This window comes from Asparagus officinalis, chromosome 5, assembly GCF_001876935.1.
Source record: "Asparagus officinalis chromosome 5, Aspof.V1, whole genome shotgun sequence".
Lineage (NCBI taxonomy): Eukaryota > Viridiplantae > Streptophyta > Magnoliopsida > Asparagales > Asparagaceae > Asparagus > Asparagus officinalis.
In genome coordinates this window covers 27,958,576-27,983,910 of record NC_033798.1, presented here as the reverse complement: position 1 = coordinate 27,983,910, position 25,335 = coordinate 27,958,576, and the positions used below count along the sequence as shown (strand labels likewise).

Genomic DNA, 25,335 nt, shown 5'->3' with positions numbered 1-25,335 from the left:
TGGGTACGTGAATTAGTATTACCAGAAGATGAAAAAGCAAGTTATTGTATGAACATTTCTTTTTAAAGATGGAATGAGGTACTTCATATCATTTTCTTTGAATTCCATTTGGAATACTTCTTTTAGATTCTAATGTCGTGGAATCAACTAGGACCAGTAAACGTAACACCCTGTTGATAGTGGGTCCTATAAATCAGGTATAAAAATAAATTCTCTCTTCCATTTCTCTTCTAGACTAGTTTGAAAGCTCCGAGGGGTTGTTTGTTTCAAATATTAAAATTTTAGGATTTGTGATCTCATAGAGAATTTTAAATCTAATACAGTTTTATACATGTTTTGGGATTTCTAATATTTTGTTTGGCTCAATATTATTATAGAAAAATAAATCTTAAAATTTGTAATATCTTATCTGGTTCAAACCCAAATTATAGGATAACAAATTCTAAAAAAGAAAAATAAGTAAATATACTTACCTTGGTGATGTTACCTCTCACAAGTAAATAATATACAAAGGCATAGAAAGAGAGGTAAGATACCCATTTATGGGATTTGTCAAATCCTCTCCAATTGAGGGGTTGTTTGGTTCAAATAGCAGAATTTTAGGATTTGTAATCTCATAGAGAATTTCAAATCCATAGGGTTTTATACATGTTTTGGAATTTTTAATATTTTGTTTGGCTCAACATTGTTATAGGGGAAGAAATCCTACAATTTGTAATAGCTTGTTTGATTCAAACCCAAATTATAGGGTAACAAATTCTAAAAAAGAAGAAGAGGTGAATATAATCACCTTGGTGAGGTTAACTCCCACAAGAAAATAAAATAGAAAGACATAGAACAAGGGATAAGCATACCCGTTTATGGGATTTGCTAAATCCTCTCCAATTGAGAGGATTTGGTAAATTCTAAAAATTGGGTGCTTTTTGTACTTTTGGAATTCAACATTCTAAAAAAATTATTAAAACAAACATCAACTATGGAACTCCAAAACCTAAAAAACACACTTTTTGATCCCAAATTTCGTAATCCACACCAAATGCTAAAATTTTACTTGAACCAAACTGCCCTTGAGGATTTGACAAATTCTAAAAATTAGTGCTATTTACATTTTTGGGATTTAATATTCCAAAAAAATATATATTGAAACAAACTCTAAATCTAGAATCCCAAAACCCAAAAAAAACACACTTTTTATCCCAAAATTTAAAATCCACACCAAATGCTAAAAACTTTCTTGAACTAAACAGCGCCTAAATCCTAGCTTTTCTGGCTTGATACTGTCCATAACTTTTTCATACTTGCAAGGTATATGATTTTCAGCAGCAAAGTTTATAGAATTGATAAAAAGCAAATCGTAAGAAAACATTGTTAATGCCTTTAAGGTTCCGTTTGGATACCATGGTGTTTTACTTGTTTCTATGGTGTTTTTGCCAAAAATAAAACAATATGCGTTTAGAAACCATGATGTTTATTGAGCTAATTCATCCTCGAACTAAAAAAAAACTTTTTTCAAAACACCTTTTAGGTGTTTTAAGTTTGGTGTTTTGGTTTTGAGTTTGAGAATCTGTTAATATAATATCTAACATAATATATTAAATGTAATTATTATAGAGTTATTATCAATATGCTTATTATATTATACTATATTATAGTTAATTTAATATATTAGTAATATTTATTAAATAATATAAAAAGATAATAAATAAAACATCTTATATAATAATATAATAACATATTAAATACCAATATTTAATATGTTAATAATGTATTATATAATAATAAATAATAATAAAATATAAATATACTAATAAAAATAATAAAAAAATTATTGATAATAAATAATAATATAATAATATACTATATAATAGTATAATCGCTATAATATTATTAACTTTTATAATAAATAAATTGTAATAAATTTAGTAATTATAAAATATTATAAAGAACATATTTAATAACATAACATATAATAATTAAATATAATAACATATTGTATAGTAAATGTTTTTTTTTCTAATATAATATATAAAATATTATAGTATTAGGTAAATAAATATTATAATTTATTAAAATTAAAATAATTTTTAATAATTAAAATAATAATTTATTGCTAACCAAATGCTTAATGCTAAAAATACATATATCAAATTATTAAATTGATTTATATCACATAAATAACTAATATATTATTAAAATACTATAATAAACTCTAACATGATTAAAAATGATAATTAATATTAATAATATTATATTATATGAATAATAGTATAATATTATATTATATTAATAATAGTATAATATTATATTAATAATAAAATAACATTATTATAAAAATATTAATATAATATGCAACAATAACAAATTGATCTACCAAAATAATTAAATATATAATTATTTGAAAATAATATGTAATAATTATAATATAATATAACTCATTAAAGTACAATATAATATTATAATACATTATACAATATTATATTGTATTACATTAATACTTATAATACTATAATAATGTAAACTTAATATTATAATATTTTATTTATAATATATTTTATTATAATTAATATATAATATATTAATAATATATTTAATACTAATGTTATAATGGGTCAAACTAGTGTTAATCAAAAATACTTAACATGGTGTTTTGACAATATTTTAAGGGGAAAACACAACACCATGGTGTTTTTTTTACAAAAACACAACAAGAAAAACACCATGTTATCCAAACGAAGCCAAGTATGTGGTGGGTGTGTTCCTTTAACACCCTTGATTGGTGTGACACATGTTCGAATCTTCAGTTATGACATATATATGTTGATTATGATAAGTGAGTGGAGCCACATTCACCTTAGTGTTGGGTAAATTTCCCATGTACACAAATTTTCTCTTTGCAATATACCCTGCATATGTAATAAATTTCTATTGAGGTCTAGCTTCATATTTGTCGCCACTTTATATTTTAGTTACATGACTAGCTTAGTTAATATTCTCAAAATTTCTAAACCTAATTCTTCTGGCTCAGAAGTTACCAAGTTTTGGAACTTATTATGTCTGAGATCAACATGTAAATCATAGATATAAAAATTTTTAATAAAACATTATTCATAGAAGATGGTTAATATCTTTTGCTGTTTCTTTCTTTGTTTTTTCAGCATCCTTCCGTGAAAACAGTCCATAAATTTTCATTATTATATCATTTAGTTTTTAAAAGATATTGGATAAATTAATACCTTTTCCCCCTTCACGTTCTCTCAGGAGAATACCACCTTGATCTTATTGTACGCTATGGCGCCGTCCCAGTGATTGTCCCCCGTGTTTCTGGCATCCACACCCTACTCGAGAGCTTCGAGCCAATCCACGGCGTCCTCCTCTGTGAAGGCGAGGATGTGGACCCCTCCCTCTATGATGTCTCTGGCTCCGAATTGTCTCCTGATGAACTTGAACACGTCCGAAGCTTGCACACCAGTGATACTGTGATCGATCACGAAAAGGACTCCATTGAGTTGAGACTCACAAGGCTCTGCCTTGAACGAACAGTTCCATTTTTAGGTAGTAAGTATAGTTATTTTCTTTTATAACATATTTTATTAAAGTTATTTTTATTGTCACGGTTTTTTTTTCCATTGAATACAAATATTATCAGAACCAACCAACTTGAACGAGTGAAGTTGTTTGAATTTTGATATTTTCAAACCAGACCTCTATCCTTCCATGAATGGCAACCATCATCCTTTTAAGGTAGCATCATTATTTCGTACAACATCATTCTTTCGTACAATTTTTCTTTGTTATAATTTTCCTTCTTTAGGAGAGTTATTCTTCGCAGGACTTTATATATATATAGATTATAATGTGTATATATCACTCTTTTCGCAATTCTTTTGTTCGATCAAAATAAGAAGAGCAATCTTTCCCCCTTTTTGCCAATAGGCATTTGTCGCGGCTCACAAGTCTTGAACGTCGCCAGTGGTGGTACACTGTATCAAGATGTAGAAAAGGAACTTGCAGGCAAAAGAAACAATGACATCAATACAATCAAACATATTGACTACAACAACTATGATGGGCATAGGCACAAAGTCAGTATCATCAAGAACACTCCACTACACCACTGGTTCAGTAAGTCATTAGAGGGCGAAGGCGAAAATATGGAGATCATGGTGAATAGTTATCACCATCAGGGGGTGAAGCGACTAGGGCCACGTTTCGTCCCTATGGCATTTGCGCCTGATGGACTCGTCGAAGGGTTCTATGATCCTGATGTTTATAACCCTGATGAGGGTAAGTTCATCGTAGGGTTGCAGTTTCATCCGGAGAGAATGAGGATGCCTGAAAACGATGAGTTTGATTATCCTGGGTGCCCGTTGGCGTATCAGGTATATAAAAAACTAATTGTATTTGTATCCTTACATCTCTAAACAAACATTTAACAATTAATTATCTCCTGCTTAGGAGTTTGTGAAGGCAGTAATATCCTACTGGAAGAAAACTAGTACATGCACAAACCCACGAAGCACTACTCCAAAGTTGGATCAAGAAATGGAAAAGAGAAGGAAAATTATAATCCAAAGCTTTTGCGTTGCAAAGGACATCTACACAGCCAAGTTCGATGTGCCATCATCGAAAGGATCAGAACATGAGGCAGGAGCAGAATTTGTGAAGGTAAATAACAAATTTCTAAACTTTGTATATCTCGAGGGCCAGTGATAGAAAAATGTCTTTGTTTTTTGTCTCCTCAGTCAAGGACTGCATTGAGTTTGCAACAGGAGAAGAGGCTAAAGCAGATGGGGGCAACAGTGAGAAATGCCTCGAGCTACATGGAGGGAGTGAGGAAGAACGAGGCGAGGGGAATTGCTGCGCAAAATGTCATGGAGAGGATGTCGATAGAGCAGTTGTCTGAACTATTGTCTTTCTATCATAAGATGGGGAAAATTTGTTCAGATGTGTTAAAGAGGAAAATTTCAGATTCTCTTGATACTATGATAGAGCAGCAGCAGCAGTAGTATGTGCTGTTTTTGCCCCCCTTTCCTTGTGTTGTTAGTGTTTCTTGATTATTTTTTGAATTAAAAATATATGCAAGCAGCAGCAGTATTAGTGGTATGTGTTGTTTTTCCTACCTTGTGTTGTAAGTGATTCTTGATTTAAAAATATATGTAAGCAGTATATTGCATCTTTCATAGTTACTCTGTCGGCTTGATTATGTGTCGATTGTGAACTGAGGCATAAGCATTCAGGGTGGCTTGACAGAATATGAATTTAACCAGTAACGTAGACAGTGGCTGGTTGAAGAGGAGATATTGAATGGAACTCTCAATTGCTACTCAAAAAGAATAAGAAATTTTAGGGAATCACAACTATTTTCTCATAATGCAAGGACATGAATCTACAGTAGATTCCGGCATCACAGAATGGGTTGTACAAGAACACTGTAATGTAGAAAATTGGCTTGATGAGAAGAGAAGATATTGAGAAGGATTTGCAACAATTTCTCAAGTTGAAATACCATGAGGATTTAACACAGTAGTTTCCGATATGGCAGAATATGCATCGAGTAACCATACTGTAATATAGACAACCAACTGATTGGAAGAGGGGATATTAACAGGTACTACTTAAAAGAATAGGAATAAAAAATGTGAAGGATCACAACTATTTCTAAGGATAAAATGCCATAAGAATGTGAAGTAGCAGTTTCCAGTACAGTATTTCTATCAATACTGTACATTGATGACTCAGAACAACTTTTACTCACAGCCTCAGTAGGTTGGATATCGGTTGCCATCCAAGAAGCCATGATCTCTTATTTGCTGGCAAAGAAAAATTTAGCTCGAACATCTCCTTGGTGACATTACCACCTTCACAAAATCCCACCAACCGAGCCACTATATCGGCACTCTCCTCAATATGAGCTTTATTCTCGGTGTCAGTCCAGAGCTTGTTTACCAATTGAAGCTTCCTCTGCTTTCCATCGAGGGGGACTTGCCACTTTCTGTACAAACGCTCTCTCTCTTCTTCAGTTAAGCGTGAGTTAACCCTTTTGGAAAGGAATTCCCTCTCCTGCCTCAGTGCTCTGATACTGTATTAAGAAGGAAGAGGGAAGGTAAACAAACAAGGGTCAAGCAGTTGAAAGTGGACACGCTTACTAACATAATAGATTAGCATGCATAAAGGTTGCCAGATCGATCTCGGTTTCGAAAAAACTGGAGTATTTGGAGTGGTGAAGCAATGGAAAATGAACACAATTATTAGCATAGATTAGCATGCAAAAAGGCTGAATGCTCGATTTAGATTTAAAAAAACTGAATTATCTGGAATGCACACTGAAGTAAAATAGCACATGAAGTATTTGGAATGGTGAAGCAATGGAAAGTAGACACACTTATAAGCATAGATTAGCATGCATAAAGGCTGACAGATCGATATAGATTTTTTAAAAAAATCTGAATTATTTGGAATGCACACACATTGAAATAAAATAGTACATGAAAGAAATGCACATGACAATGAATAGAACAAGAAAGCTATTCTTCAAATGGTCGCATTGTCTTCCACAAATTGCACCGACTGTCTGCTACTACCACCAAGAGCGATCTTCCAGTTACTCTGTTTTTCGCTCCATAACTAAGCCCTTCTGATAATTCACTTTGCTTTTGTATTATAGATTGAGGAAATGCTTTTGAACTGTTTGGTTGGGAAACTTGTCAAATCTTTTTCATTAATAGAGATTAAGGTATATACTATCTAAGGTAGAAGTTTTCCACCATAGGAAGTAGGGGAAATTATCCATATTTGTAAACGTTTCCAGTCGTATTTGTTAAAAGTCTTCTTCACAAGTGGATGAGTAAGAAGAAGGCACCAGCTTTACATTAATATGCATTTGCACTACGCAAGTTTTCTATATATGAGTTCATAGATTTTGCATGATTTCTTGGGTCACCTTTTAACTAATTATTTTAGCCTGAGAACATGTATAAAATTGTCACCTTTTAACTAATTATTTAGCGTTGCTTCATATGTTTTTTTGACTAGCTGTAATCCCCACTAAAATAGCTTAAATTGTAGTCATGCTGTAGTAATTATCTGAAAATTAGAAACTTATTTTGAGGAATCCATTAAAATATGAAACGAATATGTCTGTTTCTATCATTCTATGTATGTTCTTGACTTTATTTCAGCAGTAAGATACGTTTGAAAAAATCCCTCGTCATCTGATAAATTTCTAAGGATTTAGGTTAGGGTGCATGACTTTCGGGTCAACTTTAGATAGTAGATTGCTTGTGATAGTCGCTAACTCCTTAGTTGTTCATTGTTCAGAAACTATTCAATAAGCTAGTAGAATTATACTAAAGTATTGTAGAGTAATAGTGTAATCATACCTTGATGAGAGAGAAACAATGGTATCCTCTCCAGTATGAGCAGGGCTTGCATCTCCAACCTCTGAGAGGTGCTGTTGTAGCCAAGCCAACCTTCTAAGCTCCACCTCAATATATATCTGATCAGCTGGATCACCGCGGAATAGCAAGTAGAATTGAGTTCTATGTATTATTGATACATGGCAAATATCCCATAACTCAATGATCTTCTTCATCTGCTCATTAAAGATATTCCTCCATGTATCAGGGGACTTCTGCTGTTCAGAAGTATTCTCATCATCCTCTGATGCCTCATTCCCTGCGGCTTCATTTGCTTCCAATTCCAACACCTAAAAAGATGCAAAGAACGAGAAGGTTAACAACTTGTGACTGTATACGTAGAAAGTTCATAAAATATACATTAGAGGAAAGTATGAAATATATAAAAATCATTGCACAAATTAGCAATTTTTTACTGAATACTAGAAAAAGTTTCAGCAGTAAGCTGAGAACACATATTTCTGAAGTTTCTTAAACTTATTGTGTAGTGCACATGAAAAAGAACGTGTCTGAACCACTACAGTAAAACAAGCAAACATCATTTTCCCTAAAAAAATAATGATGTGGTAATACTCTAAATTTCCCGGGAGCAATGAGAAAAACAGTGTAGCAAATGTTGACAATCGGCAATATTTTTACGAACTATCCAACTTGAGAAAGCCACAGGAACTAAATAAGAAAAATAGTTATATCACAAAATCATACAAAGGAATCTAAGAAGAACTGCAGCACCCTAAGAAGTGAAGAGAAGATTAAGGATATACTTTTCAATACCTGGCATACTAGGAGCTGCTTCTGGTATTGAAGTTTGGCAACCCGTTCCTTGAGCTCAGTAACATATGCTTTTATACTTCTAACATTCTCCTCTGCTGCATTTTGGAACATCTTTTGCATCTTCCTCATGTTCACAGAGCTTGAACGCTGGTGGCAGGGTGTGCTTTCTCTTGATGAGATATCCCCAGCATCCTCCTTCTTTGTTGGAGTTGCTTTCTCGGAACACAACACAGCCTCATGGGATATGTTATCCTCAGGGGCCCTGTTCTCCACCTCAGATTCTAACACCTTTCGAGAAGATGAGAGAGGAGAACAAGGGGATCTTATAAGATTTGGCCGGTTTATGTTGGTGCTTAAATTCAACGGAAGCATCTTCTTCTTCTTGGATTGGTTCTTGGGGGATGACTTGGGAGCAGTCTCTTCTGACTGGAAATTACTAGGAAGGGACATCACTAGCTTGTCTATCGACTTCTGGACATTTTCCAACTGTTGCTCAAGATTAGCAATAGTGCTTCCTTGAGAATGGAGTCTTGTGATTTCTTCCTTAAGATTCGCACCAGGGTTCCGGCCACAATTCACATTTCCTACATCAACCTCCTTGGTTAGAGATCTCACTGTACGCATTTCTTTAATTTCAGCTTGAAGTTTAGCAATTGTTTCAGCAGCATCTTGGTTTCCTAGCCGGTGGCAGGCCACCTCCTTTTGTAAGACTTCTAATGCTCGGTTTGCTTCTTCCCCAAGCTGCTCTTGTAAATGTTCAAGTTTACGAATCTCATGCATAAGCATGGTCGGTGCAGTGGATGACTGCCTCATTGGGTTTTTTGCTCGGTCTATAGCCCGAACAGATGGACCACAAAATGTGAGACATTTTGCCACTCGATGAGGTGACAATTCTGATGGATTTAACACCTAAAAAGGAATATATATATCAAATACGATAGTTAGCAAATTTCTGAAAAAATAGTGAGCAAAGTTCTTACAGTCTGATCATCATTTACTTTCTTCTGCAGATTATCCAATTGTGATTTTGCAAGATCTCTCTCCCGCTTTAGTTCTTCCATTTCCATTTCCATCTGGTTTATCAACAAATAAACAATTACAAGTTGAAGCAGGATAACATTCACGTAGACTTGGCAACAAATAGATATAAATTGGCGACAGATGCGTATAACAAAATTTAGCAGATGGAATTGTCCTAGTCCTATGGTATCACATATTACTTATAAAATATATATGAACATCAGATTGATTCTCTTCCAATATGGACAATTTCCCTATTTGACTTTCGTTTTTGACCAATCTTTCATTATTTTTATGATTACTACATTTTTCTACAGGTGATTGCAATTAAATTAACTAATCCAAACACAGTTCTCATTGGAATTAATCCAAACACTTGCACAGAATTCTTGTTTATTCCTTATGTTTACTACCTTATTTTCACTTATTTCTATCTTGAATTAATTCTTTAATTCTTGTTTATTCCTAGTTGGTCCCGTCAACTTTTGTGGCCATGAAGATGCCCGTATCCACACCCTGATTCCAAAGTTCAAATCTTCTCTTTTAAGTTTTACCTTTTTAATTTTCAACTCTTTCTCCATTAAAAGAGTCTCTGAACACAAAGATGATGATGGTTCTGGTGTACGCAACTCTGCTTCAAGTCTCGCAACTTCTTTTTGCAGGTGCTTAACTAATTGTTTGTCTGATACAACCTGATGAATTAAAACTCATGAGCTGCATAACATTGTCCCAAAAAGGAGAAAAGAAAGTGATAAAACAATAAACGGGAGACAGAAAGACGAATGCTTCTTAGTGTTTTACATACCATATTAACCTGTGCAGAGTTGGTGACTTCCTTTGCACAAGTAGCAAAGAAGAGTGTGTTGCGGGATTGTTCTACATGGCTGAGTGCGGGACTCATGGTACAAATAACTGCAGTCCTTGCATTTCCTCCAAGAGAGAATTGTAATATCCGTGTTAACTTTGAATCCCTGTACGGTACGTGCCCACTTCTTTTTCCAACACTATAACAATTTAGAAAGTAAATCATCAGAAACCAAGTGCCATTAAACTTGTGTAATCTACTATCATAGTACAATTAATTAAATTAATATTAACAAAGAAATATACAACTTCTTTTGAAGGAGATAATTACTTAAAAGAAGATGAGTTAAAAAGTTGACAATATAATGTGTATCCTAATCTGAAAAAGACATTGAGGCAAGTTAACAAGGAAGGAACTTCCTCCTCAGTACATAGGAAGGAATTTCCCCGCCTGTATAGTGAAGGGAGCTATGGACCCACTTTATTTTCACAAGGGGGAAAAAGACTGTGTATCCCACTATCAGGTACAATAAAGTAAACTACTATTTTGTGTATACCACTCTTCATCTCATGTCAAATTCGCATGTTGCAAGGGACAACAATTTAGCATGATCTTATCATGCCAACCAATTGACTATCTTGTTATAAAAAAAAATATCAGAAAAAACTAGGGCCATATTCATCGTCATTATGTTTTGATAACCATGTTCATTGTTAGCTTTTCCCCTCAATTTTCTCATTATTAAGTATATGCGTTCTATTTCTCATAAGCATCCTTGATATTCTTGCTCTGCTTTGCTAGTTATCCTTTGTAGTTGTTAGTAAATTGCTTATGCTCTAACATATTCATATGTATCCGTGACTTTTTGAAAGATTCTATTATAATATAATCATATATATTGGTGAAGCCTGGTGCCTATTCTACTTAATAAAGATTTTTTTTTGTTAAAAGATTTGTTTTCCAGAATAAATTTATATGGAATTATGTTTTGCCACCATGTTCAAGTTGTGTGCTATCTTCCAGAGTCATCATTTGTTAGTAGACCTACCTAACTGTTCCAGGTTTTGTTCATTGACTCATTAGAGAGCCATTTGTTTTATGTTTCACAGTCATCACAACACTTAAAGGAATCAAGAAAGTGACCATATGTATAATTTGGCAGTGATAGCTTTACTCCAATATAATCATTTATGCAAAACCCAACTAAAATAAATAATACATGATAAAATTGGTCCAAGCTTTATATCAAGGCCAAACATGATTTTCTTTAGTTGTCTGACTTCTGGAACTTGAACCTTTTCTTTTGCCACCATGTTCAAGTTGTGTGCTATCTTCCAGAGTCATCATTTGTTAGTAGACCTACGTAACTGTTCCAGGTTATATTCATTGACACAATAGAGAGCCATTTGTTTTATGTTTCACAGTCATCACTACACTTCAAGTAATCAAGAAAGTGACCATATGTATAATTTGGCAGAGATAGTCTTTACTCCAATATAATCATTTATGCAAAACCCAACTAAAATAAATAATACATGATAAAATTGGTCCAAGCTTTATATCAAGGCCAAACATGATTTTCTTTAGTTGTCTGACTTCTGGAACTTGAACCTTTTGTTACTTTTGAGTTTCCTCTTGTTTGATCATTCATTGGACTCTTTGAGTCATTTTCATGGCCATAAAAGTTGACGGGACCAACTAGGAATAAATATGAAAGAGCTAGTACCCAAAGTAGATAGCTAATAAGAAGAGAGTTTAATGAAGTAAATGTATGTTTCTCTTGATCTGCCATCCTAGCTCCTACAAAAGCACCATTTTTCCCAGAACATAAGATGCTTCTCAGTATCAGTAATTATTACTTTTTACAGCCAAAAAGCTACAACTTATCTTATTAATTTTAAATGATAGATTTTAAAGCATCCAACATTTCTGATGAACCAGAGTGTTAAAACCTTCACAACATAGGGCGTATTGGTGAAATATGAACAATTATGCAAAGCCCTGACCTTAGCTTTCTAATAACAGTAGTAAGAGTCAACAAACTGCGATTTATATGGCAGCCTTCTTTCAGTCTGGCACCATCTGCATGAGTTTGGGAGGCCCTCTCACTCCCTGCAAGGTCCACCAAGTTCTGCAGAATATTGAAAAGTCATCACTGATATATCAAAGTATAACATCATTAGGCCTTAAGATACTTACAAGGTTAGCTACGAAAGACTTCACGCAGCCGGATTTCTCACGTAGGCAACTCTCAACTGTCTGGATTGAAATTTTATGGTATAACAGTGAATAAAATTTTCTGTTTAAGATCAAACACTCATGTAACGGAGATCACTAGTCATACCAGTCTAATTATCTGGTGTGATCTGGAGCTGGTATCGTTCAAAGCAGTTTCACCAACCTGCCTTTTTGCTGTAAATCACAAGTCACTAATTTAAGACAGATCCCTTGTTATGAATTATAGTATCAAAAGTAACAGCAACCTATATGGTTTCTCAGAAATGTTCTTAATAGTTATAACGATCGACCTTCACAGATGGCAATCAGATGCCTCAAATGCTGATCATCTTTTGCTGTTTCTTCTTCCAGTTTCTCAACAATGGTTCCTTTCTGCAGAATGACGACTTAAGAAAAAATCTAACAAAGAAATATCGTGAATGATATGTGAAAGAGAGTGCTATTTCATGATTAAATCTTCCAAAGGGAACTATACCTCAGGGTCATCTAATAGCCGAAGAGGACCAGAATCTGGTTTTAACAAGTCATGTACTACCTCATTGTAAATTTCCATTGCAGAGATCTTGATAATAAAATCCCTATCTGGAGTCTGCAGATGAAAGAATAGAAGATGGAGATCAATTTCAGACATATGGAAAATGTTCCAGAAAATCAACTTATCAGATTTAACATAAGATCTAATTTGAAAGCTATCTACAGGAAAAATAAGAAAATCAAGCTTACATTCTCGATGTGCTTGTATATATCATTTACAGCATTCTCAGTTATCCCTCTCATAGTGTATGTTTTCCCACTGCTTGTCTGACCGTAAGCAAAAATAGTAGCTACATGAAGTATATCAGAAGAACCATTACTAAAAACAGTTCCATACTAACTCAAAATCAACAGAAACAGGATAAACCTGATGTTTAATTTACCATTAATTCCCATCAGTGCTGACAATGCTACATCCTTGGCTCCCTCTTTGTAGATTGTCTCAGTTAAACAAGATGGACCAAATACTCTGTCTGACTAGCAAACAAAAGAAATAGATGGAAACCATAAATATATATCTTCTCAAATTCCACCAAGATATATAATGACACGGCATTAAGTAAAAATCTGCAATTAGAAACAACTAAAGAGAGATATCACATAATACCGAAGGTATACGAGGCTGTTGAACTTGCACGATCTTGAGAGGAAGTCTTGAATACAATTGTAAGGTCATTAACAGGTTCCCATGCTACTTGATCTTTTGCTGCTTGTTCTTTCTTGCTTAAAGGCCTCAAACGGACTGTAACAAAAATCTTCTCCTCTTTAGCTCTGGAACCCCCAGGGGTAGACATTGGTATTCTTTCTAACAGCTTTGAAGCTGGAGTGCAAGGTGCTGATGTTGGCAGTTTTTCTAGCTTTGAAGCCGGAGTACTAGCTGCTGATGTTGGCTGTTTTTCTACCTTTGAAGATGGAGTACAAGGTGCAGATGTAGGTACTTTTCCTAACCTTGAAGCCGGGGTACTAGGTACCCTAGTTGTTGCCATCTCAGTTATGCGGGGTAACAATTGAGTCTGGCAGTTTACTATTTACAGATGTCCAGAGGAAGAATCACAACTTCTCCTGATATGTTGCATAAATCAACACCCTTAATAATGGGAAAAAAATAATGGATAGAGGCTTTCCAACGAGAAACCTGACAAGAAATAAGAAACAGCATACTAAGATCTTGATAGTTGGACAAATAGGGCGCATTTAAAAATTGAAGTAACTGCAGCTAAATCTTCCTTCCGAAGGTTCAGGTAGGATATCTGAAAGGTTTGATGCAATTGGATAACAAGAAACTACCGTGAATAGGCCCGATATCAGTCTTCTCCAGCAAACTAGCTCTTAAAGAAATTGAACTAGACTTCTTACATTATTACTGTCAGGCGCCCAACCTTTTTGACCCAGCCAACATGAAAACAAAAGTGGGGCCCACAAAGGCGGGCCCCACAAGAAGAAAAATCAAATTCGGTGGCAGCCATTGTTGAGAATTTATAAAGGATGTGGGTCCCACAAATATTTTATTATTAGTGGCGGGTCCCACTGATAATATTTTATTTGTGCATAGTGTTTCCCAAACACTATAAATAGAGCCTTAAACTCTTAAGGAAATCTCATCCCAGAAACAACTCCTCTTATAGAAGAGTAAGAGAAAACAAAGAGAGAGTTTGTGAGAGTTCTTGGAGTGTATCTGATCAAGAGAGGGTGTTCTCTTGGATCAATTCTTTTGGGATATTAAAGAATTTGGCGTCGTCGTTGCACCGTGGAGTAGCTCCGAAGGAGTGAACCACGTATATCTGTGAGTACTCTGTGTTGAATTTTGTGCCTTTATTTTGTGATTAAGTCTCCGTTCGAGGCGTTATTATTGGGGTGAATCCTAACAACTGGTATCAGAGCCTGACTTAGAGTATATATATCTGCTTATCGTATGCTCTGGCTGCCACTAAAAGTGGATCCTCCACATCAGAAAATAAGTTAGATTAATATTTACTCTTTTAAGGCATTGGGCACTATTCACGTGTACGGTACTATTCACGTGTACGGCACTATTCACGAATACGGTACTATTCAAGAATACGGTACTATTTACGAATACGGTACTATTCACGAATACGGTACTATTCACGAATACAGTACTATTCACAAATACGGGAAAGACGTAATCTTTCGCCATGGGATCTACAGTTGAAGACAACAGGCTTCGAATTGAGAAGTTCGGTGGCCAAAATTTCAGGTATTGGAGGATGCAAATAGAAGACTATTTGTACCAAAAGGATCTCTTCCTACCCCTCCAAGGAGAGGCGGGGAAACCTGAGAATATGGACGACGATAAGTGGAAGGTGCTCGATCGTAAAGCACTTGCCACCATCAGGCTCAACCTTCACCAGCATGTGACTTACAACGTCTCGCATGCGACCACCACCAAGGAGTTGATGGAGGCCTTGGAGGCGCTGTATGAGAAGCCGTCTGCTTCAAATAAGGTGTACCTGATGAAGAAGCTATTCAATCTCAAGATGCAGCAAGGAGCTCGCGTGGTGCAGTAGATCTCAAGTTCGACAATGAGATCCAAGCTCTTCTGCTACTTTCTTGTCTACCAGATTCATGGGAGAATATGGTGATGGCGGTGAGCAACGCCAATGGCAATGACAAGATGAAGCTCGACATGGTGATTGGGGCAATTCTGGACTTTGTATCCCTGATGCATACAGGTGAATACGGGCAAGGATTCAAACACAGGCCATCAGTGGTCTCACGCCCCAAAGCCAAAGGCACCTGACCACCTGTGTCCACCCTTCGGTGGTGCAAAGTTAATGTTAAAATAGTTAATTAAATGAAATTTGCTTATTGATTATTGTTTTGGAGTTGTAACTTACATCTCTTAGTTTTGTGATTGGTGTTTTTCAACTTCTTCCAGGTTATAAGTTGGCTTGTAGTTGGTAATATTATTGTGTCGAGTGTTAGAACAACGTACTACAGCATTACCACATATCGGTCACCATTTCCTCTGTTGAGAGCTGCGGAAGCCAAACAACCAAATCAACGTGCTACGAGAAATCAAATCAAACGAACGTCGAGAGAAGGCCAAACGAACCAAATCAATACCACAAACATAAACAACCAATTTTAACGTGGTTTGACAAGTTGACTACGTCCACGGGGCAAGAAGGGGATAGGGTTTTTCACTAATAGAGAAGAAGAGTACAAACTGAGATTACAAATCACTCAAACTCACCAATTAATCTCACCAATAAATCTTCAATTCTCTCCAAACAAAACTCTAACCAATAGCTTAGAAAATACATCTTTTCTGTGCTGCAAATATCCTCAATTTTTTTCTTAATTCTCTCTTCCAATTGTTCCATATATATAGAAATCATAAAATCATAAACATACTAGGAATTCTAAAACAAAAAACAAAACAGATTTGGAATCCTAATAATCTGTTACCAAAACAGATTAGGAATTTCAATAACCTGTTAACAAAACAAATTAGGAAACATATTAGGAACCTGCTATCCAACACTTTAATGGGAAACAACACGCTAATTATAATCATTCCAACAGAGCAAATGGATCCCAAGTGAAGCTGTTGATATCACAAGCGCCACCAGAGATGCGAACACCATCGTTGTCACAATCTTCAGACCACTGAAAGCAGAATCACATAACTAGTGTTAGTATATATCCAGAACTGAACACGTATATATATATCACTTTCTCTAGCAAAGTAACAGTTTTACCAAATCTTAAATCGGTTCTCTGGAGCACCAGTAGAGTAGCCTTTGAAGTAGAAGAAGCGCCCCATGATGTAATCTAGGCCAAATCCAGCACACATCGTAGGATACTGAAGCCCACCTACGAGCAGAAGTGCGAAGAAAATTGGCATCATCTCCTGAGAATTCTGGTGCCCTCGCTGCCTCAAAGTAGTACAGATGAGCAATTTGAAAGCATGTGGAAGATTAAACAGAACGAGTTAGCAAACCTGGACACAGTTAAAGAGCTTGGCATCCTTGTTCTCAGACTCTATAGCGTGTACAGTCGGATGAAACACCTTATACCTGAGATTAGTTCACATAAAGTTTAGATTTCTAGCGTAAATAAAGATGAAAAAGATTATGAAATATGATTAAGGGAGTACTTCCTCCTTGCTTTGAGAACTTGAGAGCCCATCCAGAAGTCGAAGAAAGCGTAGAATATGAGCACAAATATGACGTAGCCATACTCTTTTGGGACTTCAATCGCTACCATCTTCTCTCTTTTGTATGACAATTCTAGTGTTTACGATGCTGTTTAGATTTGTTCAGCGAGGTTTCCTGGGATTTCTGTATGGGCTTATATAATTACAGAAGACTGATCTTGATGCAGAGTTAGCGTTAAGATAATGAAGTCAACTGTTGAATGATGTATGAATGTTAGAGAGAATTGCCATTTCAACTGAGTTCCTTCCAGCCCAAGGAAATATGACCACTGACTGAGTTCATGAAAAGTACTAATCCTAAAAAAATGGGAGCAGGTAAAGTTCAAACCTCATATTTTAAAGCTATAATATAAAGCTGCACAACTAAGTTGGTCAAATACAGTTTCTAACACAGTAAATAGTTCATTAATCAATTAGGAATTAATCCTCTTATTTCTAAGTCATCACTGTGACTTGTATAAGCGGTTAGGGACTAAGATATTTCTTAAACATAGCTTGATAGTCAAATTAATTCAAAAACTTTACCTATTAGAAATCACACCCAATTTTACTTTTCTATCATTCTTTCAGTTGTGGACTATACTTATACGTGAATTTCTAACATCGCGACTGTAACTTTGAGGAATTTGTGCTGCATGTCTTCTCTAATTTTCCGGCCCTCCTGCACATCTCCATACATATTTTCGTCATTCACACAAAACTATAAATAAATTTATGCCCATTTTCTTAAAATGTGTTTGATTGTTTAAAGCTTTAGAATTAGCTGTATGAAAAAGTATTATTCTGATGAAAGGTCTAAAATTATTTAATTAGCTTTCTCTATCAGCATCATATATATAGTAACGATATATTTAATTTCAAGCTTCCTCTATACTATATATTATCGACTTATTATCGGCTGTTAAGATTTAGGCACGAAACGATGTCAATAAATGTATAGTGGCAGTTATGATAAATGTATAGTGGCATTTTGTCTAAGTTCACCAGATAGAAAGAAGGCAATAATCGGCAACTATGTCTAATCTATGTCCTAAGCATGCATAAAGGAGGACTTGATATTATCAACGACCAAGATAATGAAGCAATTCCTTTCGTGGTACCTAGAAAATTTGTTGTGGATTTCCAACATGCCCCCCATAAACATAAAGGTGCTTAATTGTTGGTTTTTGATGGATAAGTCCTGTCTCTAGATCAACAACAAGATGACAGTCACGCGCTTCGGAATTTTGATGGTCATGTACGATTAATGTTGCATTATGGAAGAGATGGGGGGAGAAAAGAATTAAAGCATCTTACAGGACTCTCAGAACTATGACAACAAATTTGCAGTTTTCTACACTTTCAACATTGTTTTCTTACAAAAATATTTATAATTTCAACAACCATCTGAGCATAATTGAGGAGAACCTGGTCAATCTCTTGAGAAGATCCAACGAAAGATCTTCGGGCACCATCTGTGTTGCATGATTTTCCCCCCTCCGTTGCTAAAATATTCTATTATCTTGTTACTTGCATGTTTCAGTTGTATTTCTTACTCACTTCCATCATTTGCATTATCATCGACAACCATACATAAACAATAAACAAACTTGACGTGTTCATAAAGGATAAACCCCAAATTGACTAGAAAAAACTTTTACTAACCTCAATTGTAGATGGTATGCTAGTTTGAAAGTTTGCGGTACTTTCCACTAATGAAACTAGTGCACGGTATTTTTGTGCCGAACATGTTTATGAAGTTTACCCGTTTCCTTATTTTCATCGCTGAAACTGTATATGATCCTTCTTTGGTGGACATCCCTTGTTTCTTCTCTGTTCTCACGCTTCATTAATACCATCCATGTTTCTGTCGTATTTCTTTCTTGTTCTCCATTATTCTGGCTGATCTCCGCCTGAATTGATGAGCAAAGTGGAACAGCCCTGTCAGGCGCCTAACCTTTTTGACCCAGCGAACATGAAAACAAAAGTGGGGCCCACAAAGGCGGGCCCCACAAGAAGAAAAATCAAATTCGGTGGCAGCCATTGTTGAGAATTTATAAAGGATGTGGGTCCCACAAATATTTTATTATTAGTGGCGGGTCCCACTGATAATATTTTATTTGTGCATAGTGTTTCCCAAACACTATAAATAGGGCCTTAAACTCTTAAGGAAATCTCATCCCAGAAACAACTCCTCTTATAGAAGAGTAAGAGAAAACAAAGAGAGAGTTTGTGAGAGTTCTTGGAGTGTATCTGATCAAGAGAGGGTGTTCTCTTGGATCAATTCTTTTGGGATATTAAAGAATTTGGCGTCGTCGTTGCACCGTGGAGTAGCTCCGAAGGAGTGAACCACGTATATCTGTGAGTACTCTGTGTTGAATTTTGTGCCTTTATTTTGTGATTAAGTCTCCGTTCGAGGCGTTATTATTGGGGTGAATCCTAACAATTACCACTTTTATGGAGGAAAAAAAAGGTAAATACTATCAGTGAAAGCCTTACAGATTTTTTTGCCTTGTTCCTTTTCTGAATAACGTGTTCAGAAATCTCTAAGTTATACAACCTGAAAAGTTAGTTTGTTAAGAAACAGCTACTGACACCATTAAGCAAATGGAACTATGACTGTTACATTCTAAGTTGCATGGGTACGGGTGCAAGTGCAGATACAGGACACGGAAAATTTGTAACAGAAAGAATAGCGACACTGCTATAGATATATACATACATATTGAAGTTAATAATTTATATGAGATTGATATTGTTGTTTCATTCACATGTTATGAGAAAATAAAATTCCTATAGCATTTTCATGTTTCTTTTATTAAGTAGAGTATAAATTGGAAAATTGATCTTTGTTTAACCTGATACCAAATGGCTCTTTAAAATCATAATTATGAACTAGGTATGGGTCCAAACGAACCCAATCCGAGTCCAACGAGTTGCAGAAATTTGAGTTCAAAAGTAAGATATATGTCCAAGAAGTGTATCCCAAGTTTTCTAAACCAAAACATATATTATATTTTGAGTACACATTTGTGTGTGCGTGTATGTATGTCTCTCTCTCTATGTGTGTGTGTGTACACACACACCCTCCCAACACACCCACACCCACACACACATTAAAGAAGTGCCCAATACGGACATGGATATGGGAAGTGTTGAGCACGAACACAGCAGCCAAGATGAGGTGTCCAGGTAACTTAGGTTACATTATTTCTCCTTTCATTTTTAAACAAATAAAAGTAGTAAGCTTTATGGATTTACTTTTCCTCGTTCTTTTTCCAAAACATGTATTCAGGAAATCTTACATTTATAACCTGAGAAATTAGTTTGAGGAGAAACAGCTTCCCACAATATTCGGGAAATCTTACGTTTACAACCTGAGAAAATAGTTTGTGGTGAAACAGCTTCCCCGCTACTATAGAGCCTGAACTAATATTGATGGAAACAAATTTGGGTCCTCTCTCCATAATGAATTAAGAGGCCACTTCTTCAATCAGAATCATTTATCATTAAGTGAACTTTAGTGATTTGTCTTGTGTACAAAAGGGAAAAGGTGCATTTCAAGGGGCACATTGTGGTAGTGATGTTTGGAATGAATCATAACTAACCTGGGCGCGATTTTATGGTTGTGATCTCTAACTTCCTGATCCAAGTTCGGTGGTCCCAAGTGGTAATGCGTACTAATTACTAACGGCTAAAGGACAACATGCCTAAAAAAATGGCATGTTCTTTCCTGTGAAAAAATATATACATCTAAAATCAAAAGAAAAGTAGAAAGTATAACCTACACTATTTCCTTACTATTATTATGCTAAAAATTTCACTTCTATTGAAAGCAACAAAATCTTGCCGTACTTAATAATCAAAACATATTGATTCCACACACTACTGAGAATCTAGATTTTTTTTTCCATTTCTTCGCCTTAATTCATCATTTTTTTCCCTTTGCAGTCTCAAAATTAGTATAAATTAGTGAGAATCCAACTTGCAAATGGCTTAATAAAAAATCAAAGCCCCCAAATTCTTTGCTTATTCCATCCGAACAGTGAGAAAAAACAATCTAATAAATACAGAACCAGCTCAGTTTCTTTTTATTTTATTTTTAAAAAGGAAATAAACAAAAGAAGGGAAAAATCAATCAATATATCAAGCTCCAAATCTAGAAAGATAATTGCACACCGAATCCCTAAATTGCCTAAAAATAGTAAAGTAACCAGATCCACAAAACCCTTAATTCTCGCTCGATCAGAAATAAGGAGTAAAATATTAAAGTAAAGAAATCAATAAAAAATATCTAGCTCCAAATGTAGAAATTCCGAAGTCCTAAATTACCTAAAAATAATAAATTAACCAAGTAGAGATCCACAAAACCCTCAACTCTCATTCAATAATAAATAAGAAAGTAAAATCACAGATGGAATCACTCCCTAGAAGTTAGGGTTAGGTTTTTGGGAAGTACCTCTAGAAGATCTCCAGCTTCCTTCAAGATCGAAGAAACTCCAGAGACGAAGAGGAGTGGGAGGTTTCCGCGAACCGAAATTTTTCGAAATGTGACCGTTTTAGGGTTTCGTTTCGTTCATCATATAGGAAACGGGAGAGGCGTGTTCAAATTCGTTGCGATCTGGCCGTTCATTCTGTGGGGTCCACTCCTCTTTCGTTTGGTATACAAACAAAGTTGAACGTTAGAGTACTAATTCAAAAATCTCTGGTTAATTTATGACGCCCGCGCGGGTATACGCACACGCACTATACTCGTTTTCTTTTTGCAGTTAAGTCCCTTTAGACATGATCTTATTGCATTAATGAAATTTCAGTGATTACTGATTTCCTTTGCGTGAGATAGTAGCACAACCTCACCACTTCCCACCATTCCTGGCTAGAGGCGCCAAAAAATAGAGGTGCGAGAAAACAGCGATGTATATGTGTTGGTACATTGGTCGCATGATGTAATTGTGGATACAGATACGTAGCAAAATATCTAAATCTATATCCAAAATATTTGCATGTAAGTTGATCATACAGTTGCAATTGTATTAAGATAATTATACTGATCAAGAGATCTAAAGTTTGGATTTCAAATATATTAATGAACTCTTTTGTAACATATAAACAATTTTTTTAATCCTACTAGTATGTCATATGTGCGTTGCACGTGATGCATGATACAGTTATAGATTAGCATATGCTATTTAAACAATAAGCAATAAGTTTTAGGTGGTTATCTCAAAAAAGTAAAAACTTTAGGGATCCACTCTACTATAGTATAAACATAAGTTTCCTATGAAGAAAATGACTACCAAAAAGTATCATTATGGTCAAGACTCTGCAGTTTTTACGTAGTTGTTTGCTTTATATTATAAATTTAATTAAACGTCATTTTTATTTAATCCTCAATATATATATTGTAATTTAACTTTCCTATTGACTCTTCATCACTTCAAATAATTTGATTGTCCATCCTCCTATATTTTTTCTAGAAGTTACTCTTTAGTGCTCATTCTCTCCTTTCATGGGAGTCCAAATCAAAATAGTTAGCTATTATATTAGCACACTATACATAATTTGACACAGTTCTATGGTGTAACTACAAGCATAACTATATTTTCAAGCTAGATAGTAGTTATGTAAAACAAAATTAAGAATAAATGCTTAACACAAAATACAATTTCACGGGTTGCCAAAAATCTTCACAAGATAACCAACATGATAATTAGTGCTTAACCAAAAACATAATTTCAAGGAAACCTTATAGTCATTAGAACCACACAAACTTTAATACTTATTGTGAAAAATTGAGAGGGTATAAAAGGCACTGTTTTAAAAAACCTCCGCCTAGCCCGCTTAGGCGTTCGGCTAGGCCTAGGCGGTACCTAGGCCACCTAACTAGCGCCTAGGCGGTATTTAGACTGCCTACCTAGATTTTACAAACGTTTAGAGGAGCATTTGTCTGCTTACGTGGATTGCACGCTGTAGGCCTTGGTTGTGATTTTATGTGTTGTAGCCTACACATCCTCCAAACTCCATTAACCTCCAAATATGAACACCTCCACTACCTCCTCCGACCTTCAACAAAACCTTATCGACCACTACTTAAATGAAGAAAGAAATCCGCCTAGACACCAGTCCGGCATCTAAGCTTTCTGGAACATTGACATTCACTATCAATTATTGTAATTAAAAATAAAAAAAGAAAACATCTGAGGCTCTAGCCTTGTTAATTATTATTTTGGCTATTTAGTATCTAAGTATGCATGATTTATTGAGGAACTAAAATTGCTATCTTTTTTTGAAAATTTATATGAATTTAATACATATTGTAATTTGAGTTGAGATGAACTTATAATTTGAGTTGAGAAGTATAAACATACAAAGAGCTATTGTAATTGGTAAACCAAGTAATTTAGTTGAGTATATATATATTTATTTTCAAGTATCACAATTAAAAAAAAACGCCCAGAAACCGCTTAGGCGCCTGCCTAGGCGACTAAGCGCTGGGCGCCAAGTTCGACGCCTAGAAGCGCTTAGCGTTTAATGTAACATTGATAAAAAGAAATCAAAAGTTTTAACATAGCAGTCCTCTTTCATAGTAGTATAGATATAAATAGATATAGATATCGATAGATAAATATAGATGCGGTTTTTCTCATGGACTAATTGGCATTTATATGCCCTATTGTTTCATCTACTTTTCACTTATATACCCTCACTTATTGTTGATGTTAAATGATCATACAGTCAATTAAAATGGTTGGATGGGGGTGAAGTTGATGAGGGGACACATCCTTCCCCCAAATATCTGATTCTGAGTCGAGTGGCTGAAGCCTGCACAAGTAGAAACTCGTGAGAGAACGTGGATTGGTTCCCCCGTAGTTTCTCTGATGATCAAGTCAGCATGTGAACTTGAGTGGGGAAAGTGAAGAACTCTGAGTTCTTGTGTGTGCAGTATAATTTGCAGATATATCTTAGAAGATCATATTTTTAGAAAAAGATCCCAAAGTCCTCTTTTTGTTAGTATAGTACCTCTTATTTATACTGATGGTATAAGGGTGAAATCGTCACTTTGGCCGAGTACAGCATGACGCTGAAGAAGTATGGGCCAGTGGCTGCGTTAGCACCTACTTTACATGCGTCGCTCGATAAGTGGAGGAGAGATCACCTCAGCATTAAATGAGAAGTGATCCGAGGCATGATGGTGCCGATGTGGTCCAATGATTCATGAAGACTATCAGGACTAGAAGCATGATAGCGCCTGCCAAGCATTAAATGCGATGTCAACGTTGTGTCTGCGGGAGAGGCTCGAGGCTAAAGTCGTCCTCTAGCTTCGCCGAGAAATAACGCCTTTCGAGTCGTTCTCGTGAGGTGTCAAATAATTGGTTGAGTAGGCTCGTTACGAGTCGTCTTCGATAAGAGGGTCGACTAGTACCGCCATTTGTGTCGATATAAGGAGATGTCGACTCAACGGGTCAGCTGAGTCGGAATCCTCACTGATCTCTGGTTGCCAATTTAATTAGAGCATTGCATGCAGAAGTACACATGTCTGTTACTGGTGAAGGGTCGCACTTTGGCGATTGAGAACACCATAACAGTTGGCCACTTTTGCTTGAAGTCGGCTTTAGCTGGGTCCAACTGAAATGAGAGTCGCTTTGGGTGGATGTGGGTGTGCATTAAATGGGGAAACTAAAAAGTTATGTCAGACTTGCGTGGCTGATGTCACCGCACATTCTTTTTGGCTGCCACAGCTCTGCTTTTCTAATTAGATTACGGGCTATTCAAGGTGACTGGGTTGTGCCTCGATCTCTGAGATGCCACTTCAAATTCTGATAATTAATCTGGGCCATTGGACAATGCTTGATCCGGCGGTTTAAATTCTGACGGTTAGAAAGTCAAGTGCCTATATATAGAAGCAAGGCCATGAAGGTGGCGGTTATTGCCTTTTGAATTTTTATTAAGAGAAACTCAGAATTTTTCTGCTCATCTCTTCCGGCGATCATGTCTTCATTCTACGATGGCCTCAGATCCAGTAGACTGATGTGCTCTTCTGGAAGGGATCCACTCCAAGGTGACTCCAGCACAGAAGAATACGCTCCATTAGAGGTTTGATATCCCTCAGAAGTATGATTTGATGGCCCCGACGAGGTCGAAGGCCATCTATGATCATGGGCCGGACCGGGATCCGCTTTATCTAAGGCATTTGGAGTGTAGTTTGTGGCTACCTCTGCACCCCTTCCTCCAGCAAGGTTTCACAATGCTAGGGGTATCGTAGGCTCAGATGAAGCCGAACGCCATCGTAACTCTTGTGGGGTTCGTGGTGATCTGCCACTGGTTGGCGATAAAGCCATCCTTGTGGGTCTTGGGTCGGTTGGTGACTGTGAAGGTGAACCAGAATG

General features: G+C 35.7%; 3 protein-coding genes across 8 annotated transcripts in view; 1 reads left to right on the top strand and 2 right to left on the bottom strand.

Moving 5' to 3' along the window:
• Positions 1 to 5,103, top strand: part of LOC109843748 — a 5,429-nt gene extending 326 nt beyond the window's left edge. Inside the window, exons 2-5 of one of the 2 annotated variants that reach the window (XM_020412706.1) lie at positions 3,259 to 3,555; positions 3,934 to 4,379; positions 4,456 to 4,665; positions 4,743 to 5,103. In XM_020412706.1, the coding sequence (XP_020268295.1) occupies positions 3,259 to 3,555; positions 3,934 to 4,379; positions 4,456 to 4,665; positions 4,743 to 5,006 (1,217 nt within the window). In that variant the 3' untranslated portion in view covers positions 5,007 to 5,103. The remainder of the gene's footprint in view (positions 1 to 3,258; positions 3,556 to 3,933; positions 4,380 to 4,455; positions 4,666 to 4,742) is intronic. The other variant, XM_020412707.1, reaches the window with a different exon arrangement.
• On the bottom strand, positions 5,469 to 21,510 carry LOC109841951 (kinesin-like protein KIN-7A). Of its 5 annotated transcripts, XM_020410875.1 has the most exons (17): positions 21,408 to 21,509; positions 20,557 to 20,681; positions 19,448 to 19,508; positions 13,394 to 13,921; positions 13,170 to 13,259; positions 12,976 to 13,076; positions 12,728 to 12,841; positions 12,543 to 12,624; positions 12,359 to 12,426; positions 12,214 to 12,273; positions 12,021 to 12,145; positions 10,015 to 10,213; positions 9,764 to 9,901; positions 9,170 to 9,262; positions 8,190 to 9,098; positions 7,380 to 7,705; positions 5,469 to 6,079 (listed from the first exon to the last, which is right to left on the bottom strand). In XM_020410875.1, exons 4-17 carry the CDS (start codon positions 13,770 to 13,772, stop codon positions 5,752 to 5,754), a joined length of 3,012 nt encoding a protein of 1,003 aa, XP_020266464.1. In that variant the 5' UTR covers positions 13,773 to 13,921; positions 19,448 to 19,508; positions 20,557 to 20,681; positions 21,408 to 21,509; the 3' UTR covers positions 5,469 to 5,751. The 5 variants fall into 5 exon arrangements, with proteins under 5 accessions (XP_020266464.1, XP_020266463.1, XP_020266465.1 ...); XM_020410874.1 differs by lacking the exon at positions 19,448 to 19,508; XM_020410876.1 differs by lacking the exon at positions 20,557 to 20,681 and having other exon boundaries at positions 21,408 to 21,508.
• Positions 16,252 to 17,255, bottom strand: LOC109841952 (microsomal glutathione S-transferase 3-like). Its single transcript, XM_020410878.1, has 4 exons — positions 16,910 to 17,255; positions 16,754 to 16,829; positions 16,512 to 16,684; positions 16,252 to 16,419 (listed from the first exon to the last, which is right to left on the bottom strand). The coding sequence occupies exons 1-4, from the start codon at positions 17,017 to 17,019 to the stop codon at positions 16,314 to 16,316; spliced, it is 465 nt and encodes a 154-aa protein (XP_020266467.1). The 5' UTR covers positions 17,020 to 17,255; the 3' UTR covers positions 16,252 to 16,313.

Coding starts and splice junctions, on each gene's coding strand:
- LOC109841951 (XM_020410873.1), bottom strand. CDS start 13,772: ATGGCAACAACTAGGGTACCTAGTACCCCGGCTTCAAGGTTAGGAAAA. Junction 12,625..12,727: donor GGCTATTAGATGACCCTGAG/GTATAGTTCCCT, acceptor GTCATTCTGCAG/AAAGGAACCATTGTTGAGAA. Junction 12,274..12,358: donor CACACCAGATAATTAGACTG/GTATGACTAGTG, acceptor ATTTCAATCCAG/ACAGTTGAGAGTTGCCTACG.
- LOC109841952 (XM_020410878.1), bottom strand. CDS start 17,019: ATGGTAGCGATTGAAGTCCCAAAAGAGTATGGCTACGTCATATTTGTG. Junction 16,830..16,909: donor GTTCTCAAAGCAAGGAGGAA/GTACTCCCTTAA, acceptor AACTAATCTCAG/GTATAAGGTGTTTCATCCGA. Junction 16,685..16,753: donor AGCTCTTTAACTGTGTCCAG/GTTTGCTAACTC, acceptor ACTTTGAGGCAG/CGAGGGCACCAGAATTCTCA.